Below are 8,151 nucleotides of genomic sequence, written 5' to 3' on the forward strand. Positions count from 1 at the left end.
TTATTACTTTACAATGGCTGTGCAGCACAGAGATCTTGTGGCTGCTTCATGAGGAACTCAGAAAAGGTTATGCTGGGGTACAGGAGAGGGCAGTGTTGAAAGAAAATGACTACTTGATGGAAAATAAACCCTAGACCCTCTTTTCCAGAAGAGGGTTGAGTGATCCTAGCACCTTTTCACTGAAACACCTCGCAATCATTTCACATATTTACCATCACAATATTCCAAGCTAAGGAATATCCTTTTTTACGAGAGAATCACAGGGATTTGGACTGTCCTGTCCTCAAAGCACCAGGGTAGCACCCTCACTTCTGCTACCACACAGGTACGAAGTATATTGCAAGTATGCAGTAGCAGTTGACTGGAGAGGGAGGAAAAAAATATATTTTTTTCAGTCAAGCTGTTCCATTTAAAAGAATTCACATTTGCTGTTGCATTTATTTATGTAATTTGATTTCCTAGGTTAACCCTTCAGATAAGGATGCCGAACTGGGGAGGAGGAGCCAAGTGTGGAGCCTGTGAGAAGACAGTGTACCATGCTGAGGAAATCCAGTGCAATGGAAGGAGCTTTCACAAGTCATGCTTCCTCTGCAGTAAGCTGGGCTGAATGGTTTAACATCACAGCACCCCTATAGCTCTGTATAACTCTTCCATTAAAGCCAGAACATTTATTTTTGTATTACTTGGCAGGCAGTTTTGCTGCCTTTTACCTGGAGCAATCTGCCTTTTGGGCTCCTGGCTTTTCTTTGTCCAAATATGAGATGGATTTTGTCAGGGACATGAAGGTGCTGCAGAATCCCAGTATCTAAGTCCATCTCCAGGACTTTCTTCCTTCTGTCCCACAGTGTGGCATACCACAGGTTCCTTCAGGTTAAAAAGCCCAGCAGAACTAAACAAACAGCACTGATCAGACAAAAGGATGATTACTTCTTTACTTTTAGGAGATGATTACTTTCACAGCGAATCCTGACATTAATTTGTTTCACACCTTAAAGCTGAAAGACCCTGGTGTCATCAAAACCTCCCACCAACTCTGCACTTACCTCAGCCTCCTCCCCATATTTCATGTAGTCCCATTTTGAAATGAACAGGGTCTATGCCTTTTCACTTACTCTTTCCCTCCACACTCCTCTCTGATGCTTGGCTTCCAGGAATTTTGCTTTCTCTGCAGAAGAGGTAAAAATTAAAAAACAAAAAAATTTCAGAGAGAAGGTACCAATTCAGCTCTGTTTGTCGTTTGTGGAGAGGGAGAAAGCAAAGAGTTTGCTAAGAAATAAAGACAGCTGAAGAGTTGATTTTGCAGACAATACTTGGGATTGGTACTTTTGCAGTCCGACTCCCAGCATGACAGTTTAGGAGCCACTGAATCCAATTTTCTCCCTCCCTTTCTGGAGGGATAGAGACTTCTTATTTGGAGGCATCAGACTAACTTTATGTGCTTAGCTGATACAGAACAGCTCTTTGCAGAATGAGACCAAAGGACACACCTGAGCTGTCTTTGCCTTTCTCCAGGTGCCCCAAAAGTGATGCCTGAAAGTCCAAATTATGCCTTTGGTGATGCCTAAAAGGCCAAGTAAGAAAAGATTCCCTCAAAAAATTTTCAGTTAACTGACAACCTTCAGCCAATTCTTACAGAATGTTAAAAGGAAAATCTCAGTCTCAACTAAAACTTTCTAAATGCTTCCATGTTCTGCCTATAACAATAAATAGTAAATAAAAATAAAGATCTATCCTAATAGAGCATAATTATGAAGCATAATTACGACTATTACTCAAGTATAGTACAAATTAATTATTTTCTTTTAGTGATTCATGATAAACAACTTACATTCATTAGCTCTATCAAATATTTAGTTTGTTGTGGGGCTTTTCTTGGTTGGTAGTGTATTTTGTTGGGGTTTTTTTGTGTTGTTTTTTTTTTTTTTTTTGGTTGTTCTTTTATTTGTCCCTTGTTTTAAGTCTGAATTAATTATTAATATGTTAGATACTAAAAATAGTATTCCCATCAGAAATATGTTTAAGGTCAAAACTTAAAGATGCATCTAAGTTGCCCAGCTGGCATATGAAAGGTATGTTAATTGGCTTTACTTTCCCCCATGATTCATGTACACTATTCAGAAGCTCTGAATGCCTCAGGATCATCTATCACATTTGTGAACTTTTTTATGAACCATTTATAGGATTTCATTTCTCAACAGAAGGAAACCAATTTTTCCTTAACCCTAAACTCAGGCATGCAAACACTCAATTTAGCTGTACTTTTGTATATTTCTATATAGAATTATTTCAAATATATCTTCTATTTCACATTATATTTGCCCAGACACGTGAAACACACCAGTATTTTTTGGTCAAAGAGTTCAATTTCAGCAGATTTATAAACAACTCAAAGCAATCTGTTAACACAGGAAGAATCAGACAAGCTAAATTATTTCTAACACTCTCTCTGCTCCATAGTTTTTCCCTACAAGTATTGCAAGAGAGAAATTTGTTTCCAGCAATCCCTCCTTCCCATGCAGACTCCTGCTCACCTGCAGACTGATGTTTCACTGACAGCTTTTACCCAAAGTGCAGCTGTGATGGACATTTGGCAGGATCTCACACCACCAACCTGGATCTCCTCAGTGCCGGCAGGAGAACAGGAGCTGTTGGCAGATGACAGGTCTCAAAGTTATTTCAACAGCACTTCAAGGCCTTTTGCTCCATCTGTTGTGGTGAATTAATACCCTATCCCTAAGGTACCAGAAATAGAAACACTTAATCCACTGCTAGAGTTTCCATCATCCCTTAACTCCCTTAGCAAATACAATTATCATCTCAAAGCAAGACTGTAGTATGAGGAGATCAGGTTCACACATTTACAGAAGTGCCTAATTTTACTTCTGTTTAGTATAAAGGTCTTTGCAAATTATTTCTTCCTTCATGCAATACAGGGAGGAGGAAAGCCACAAAGATAACCAGAGAGCTGGGGATGTATACCTAGTTATACTGCCCCTTAACAGGAACCTGGTCTGGGGGTTGGAACTGCATGATCTTTAAAGTCACTTCCAACCCAAACCATTCTAGGAGTCTGTAATAAAAGCTGCAGAGGTTGCAGGATGTAAATTCCCTGCGGTGAATAAATAGGATTGAGAGGAGGACATTGAAAGTAAACGTGGAGGAAAGGTGCTAATCAAACCCTCAGGCAGCTCCTCCAGAACTTCCACTTCTAGACACTTCCAACACCTCTGTATTACACAGCTTTCTGTTGCATACGTGAACTCAGCAACTTTCCCAAGCTATCAATAACCCGTGCCTGGAATGCCCTCTGCAGGGCAAGCATTGTACTAAGGAACCTGAAGAGAAAGTTTTTGCTTATTTTTTTCCCGTTTCTAATCAATCGCTGTTGAACAGTGAAGAGTTTGTAAGAAGTACTGAAATAGTAATGTTTTAGCATACTGCAAAATCGTGGTTTTCAAGAGAGACTCTGAATTGGAAGATCTTCCTCTCTCTCTCTGTGGGGTGGAGGTTGTCTCACGCTGAGTTCCCCAAGTGGTGCAGCAAACACAGGCTCCCTAAGCAGTGAGGAGTGTAGCTACTATATTTTTTCCCCATTGATTATTAAGAGTGCTGTAGAGAACATAATCTGTAATTTGTATTTGTACTCCCTGATGAAAGCTGGGCATTCCTATGACACCTTCTGTCCAAAAGTCTGCCAGACCTTTCTTAGTGAGCTAAGCTAAGCTGTCGTTCTCTGTACCAAAGATGATTTGTAAGAGCTCTGTTTGGGAATGGCTACAGCTACACTCCTGTCATCCTGGAGGAAGTCTGACAGAGCTGACGCTTGCTTTGCCTTGGTGTTACAGCTCCAACAAAAAAATAATGGCAAAAAAACCCCTAATATGTCCTGTCTGACTCCAGAGAGGAGTCAGTGTTAAAGCCTCTTTCAGAAACACACATCAAAACAGCCTGGGCTGAGCTGAGAAAGCCCCCACAGACTCAGAGCAAGTATTCTGAGAAGTTCAGATCAATGTCCCTGCAACACCTTTCCCCCCTTATTTAAGGTTTGGGAGTTCAGGATGCCCAATTTCAATCTCAAGCCCATTTTAAGCTTCACAGATCTAGATTTCCCTGGGGTTACAGGATTAACTTCATAGTGGCAAAAGAAGAACAGGTTATGTGCATACACACATACCTCCCTCTTCAGCAACAGCCCAGTCAAGTTTCATACCGACAAGTTTCATGCTGGCTGGCTCCTTTCCCCACATTTTTAAAGCTAAACAAAAAGAAATACTAATTGCAATTATTTTAGACCACATAAATTCAAATTTGAAAAGGCAACTGCTGATACGTGCCTTTCTCTCCCTGTTTTCAGTGGCTTGCAGGAAGGCTCTGGACAGCACCACAGTAGCAGCTCACGAATCTGAAATCTACTGCAAAACCTGTTATGGGAGAAAATACGGCCCCAAAGGGGTTGGCTTTGGACAAGGGGCTGGATGCCTCAGCACTGACACCGGAGACCACCTGGGCTTGAACCTGCAGCAGTGAGTCAAACCCCAGTGACAGCTCCTTTTTCTGGTCCTATTTGTCTCTTACCAGGGTGTTTTATATATTTCATACTGTTTCCATAACAACATCTAGCATAAGGAGCAGAGCTGACTTTCCTACACCCTTTCCTTCCCTGAACACAGTAATTCACAGTTTTTAACGATGCTCAGTCTCTTTAAGCCTGCTTTACAAATTGTACCCTCCTTCAACAGGCAATTATTCTGCAGAAGCAGCTGTTGTATGCCACCACACATGTAAATATTCACTGCAAATGTAATCTGCCATTTGTAGCACAGTGGTAAAGGCACATTGACCATAGAAAAAGATTTTTTTTTTTTTTCCTGTTAGAGGCTAAAACACAGTTAACGTTTTACTCTTAGAGAAATAATCACACTACCCCATACTGTTAGCTCTCCTCTCAATGGGGGAAATAACATTTCTAAATCCTCCCTGTGGTTCTAATAACACTTACAACAGACTGAGAATGTGTTTGAACAGAGAAATTCTAATGGGATACCATCTTCCAAAAGCACATAATTAGCTCTGACAGTTCATTTTTATAGGATTTTCCTGCAATTCTCAAAGCTGCACATTTCTAAATCAACAATGCTTCTTCTTCCTTCTGGTGGTCTGCTACAAAGAAACCAATTAACCAATATGCTGTGCAGGAAATAAAAGCTTAAACAATGTATTTAACTGTAGCTCCTTGTACCATACAAAGCCATTATGGGCAGAGTTCTGCACCCAAAACTGTTGCATCCTGTGGATAAAATGACCTGTTGCAGTCCAACTATCTGGTAATTCAGAAATAATTCTGTGAAAGGCTTTATGCACAATGATTTAAAGCACAAAGTCCAGAAATAAAAAACAAAGCTACTTTTCTGATGTCATTTTGTCCCTAGGCCAGGTAAGAACCCCAACTCACTGCTTAATGAAACTATGGTATGCAAAACCTGAATTTCTCTTTTCAGTTTGATGAGTACCAGCAGATAACCAGTTACAAAGATTAGAGACTTCTTTTCCTTGTATTTTCCCTGTTACCTTGGTTTTTAAGTCAATTTTCATTAAATATATTTTTTTGTGCATGTGGCTGCTGCCAGCCCCATGTACTTAGCCCAGAACAGGTAACATCAGAGCTTACAGTACCAGCTTCTCAATCACACAACACAGAATTCAATAGAATACTTTGATTTTCTTATCTTTTTTTTTTTATCCCTTTTTGCATGTCAGATATAAGCAATTTAGTATTTTTTAATGCCTTATTAAAAAAATAATTAAATCCTTTTTCTAAAGAAGGTAAGATTTTAAAAACTTCTGTTTTAGGGGGTCACCAAAGCCTGCTCGCCCTTCAACACCAACTAATGCTTCAAAGTTTGCCAAAAAGATGGTAGATGTGGATAAATGTCCCCGTTGTGGCAAATCAGTGTATGCTGCAGAAAAGATCATGGGAGGAGGAAAAGTAAGTAGTGACTTCAGCACTAGGGAAAAAACCTCCACCATTTTATAATGGTGAGAAATTATAGCTAAGAGGCCCTTGATCATTTAAATTTTCATTCATAAAGGAAACACAAAGATGAATTTGCAAATTGCTGCAACAGGTTTAAAATCTTGTACTTTTTGTAAATATTTTAAAATTTTTTTGCTTCCTACTGATATCTGAGGACCAAGCACAGATTACTGTACAAGCTGGCTCTTCCTCCATCTCTAGGTATATTTATAAACATTTATGTGTAGTGGCAATTGAAGACATATTAGACAACATAACTGAAAAAAAGCTAATCCAGAATGACTAAAAATGGAAGCCACAAGATCTACAAATGAATTTTAACCTTTCCACACCACACAAAGCAGTAGTTCTTTGTTTCTTGTGCCTGCTGGCTGTGCACTTTCTGTGTCCCACAATGAATTGTCTCCCCTTGCCCAGCCTTGGCACAAGACCTGCTTCCGCTGCGCCATTTGTGGGAAGAGTTTGGAATCCACCAACGTTACGGACAAGGATGGAGAGCTCTACTGTAAAGGTGAGAGTGACTGGGGCTACAGAACAAATTAAAGTGAGTCTCTTTTCACCTAGGATTGCCACTGTGATTTACCTTGCTGTACGCTTAATACTCCCCAAAATTTCCATTTTTGTCTTCTAACAACCTTCTGAAAACAAAGAGCTACAGTAACATTGCAGTTGCAGCTTCTACTATTAACTATATTTAGCTATAAAGCTATAATTTTTCTACAAATGGGACAACCCCTCAAATCTGTCAGACCTTCTAACAGAGCACTGGCCATATCTGCTGGGCAGGCTCTTGTACCTGCACAGTCTCACTCACTAGAATAAAAAATCCACAAAGATACAGATCTTTGGTCCTCCAAATAGAATTCTTGCCAGTAAAATTTTAAAGATATTTCCACTGCATTGGTAGCACAGAAGATAATGCAAAAATTGTCTAGATGTTCTTGTCAGATTCACAAAGTTCACAGACTTTACTTGGCTCCTAGCAATAGCTTAAGGGGAAAAAAAGTACATGAATCTTTTATATACAAAGCTAAACTTTGTATATATAGATAACCCTGAAGAATACTGGAGTTCTGTGACTTTGGGTACAGTTTGGCAACCACAAGTGGATCAAACTGGCATATTTGGAGAAACATCCTCACCATTACAACTTAGCAGAGTTGTGATAAACAACTAGGCACATACTAACCAATAGAGAGTTCAAATGGAATTACTTAAATGCCCATCAATAGCTTCTGGATTATGCTCCAGTTCTTCTTAAAAATCTCTGGCTTACTCTGTATTACTCATCAGACCAAGTTTTCTGAACATTTTCAGATAGAAAAGCAGCTTTAATGAAAGTATTACTTAGATCTAAAAAATATATAATTTCTTAACTTTCTTTGAGATCACCAGACGCAACTTCTGTGCAATTCAAATACATAATACCAGTTTCACTACTAAGACCTGGATAAACTTATGGGAAATACATTATTTCATATTTCCTTCCTTTTTATCAACCTTAATTTGATAGTAATTTAAAAATGAAAACCGAAAGACATCTACCTCTGAGACCCTTCAGAGTACCACTTACCTCCCACTCCTTCTTTTGCAGTTTGCTATGCAAAAAACTTTGGTCCCAAAGGAATTGGGTTTGGTGGCCTCACTCAAGTGGAAAAGAAAGAGTGTGAATGAGAAGAAATGGATGCATCAGACTCAAACTGCTGTTGACACCAAGTGATAGCTGTCAAGTAAAACATTAAACAACACATTGCTAAGTATCTAGGGCATTTGATTAAGATTTTCCTCCTTGCAGGAAAAAATTGTGAGTTGTATCTTAAGAAATTCTTAGAGTAGATTAAAAAGGTACAATGATAAAACTAGACTCGTATTTGTGTTTAGTATATAAAGACAAGGAACCTCATGGAACATTATTGCTTCTTAAACTAGTACTTGTCACATTTTAGTCTGGAATTTTAGACTCATAGTGCCCCATTATGATAGGGATCCCTTCTGAAGTGAAGGGTCCAGGTGTTCCCAGTTAGATTGTATTTTCTTTTTTTCACAATGTTAACCTGTCTGTATTTCCACCAGTCTCCTAACTGAGTTTTCAGCATGCTGACATTTGTGTTAAACAA

General features: G+C 39.1%; 1 protein-coding gene across 1 annotated transcript; it reads left to right on the forward strand.

The window, feature by feature from the left end:
- The first annotated feature begins 481 nt into the window (after positions 1-481).
- CSRP3 (cysteine and glycine rich protein 3) lies at positions 482-7,773 on the forward strand. Its single transcript, XM_021546037.3, has 5 exons — positions 482-593; positions 4,355-4,523; positions 5,851-5,986; positions 6,452-6,545; positions 7,629-7,773. Exons 1-5 carry the CDS (start codon positions 482-484, stop codon positions 7,706-7,708), a joined length of 591 nt encoding a protein of 196 aa, XP_021401712.1. The 3' UTR covers positions 7,709-7,773.
- The last annotated feature ends 378 nt before the right edge of the window (positions 7,774-8,151 follow it).

The sequence above is a fragment of the Lonchura striata genome, chromosome 6 (genome assembly GCF_046129695.1).
Source record: "Lonchura striata isolate bLonStr1 chromosome 6, bLonStr1.mat, whole genome shotgun sequence".
NCBI classification, from domain to species: domain Eukaryota; kingdom Metazoa; phylum Chordata; class Aves; order Passeriformes; family Estrildidae; genus Lonchura; species Lonchura striata.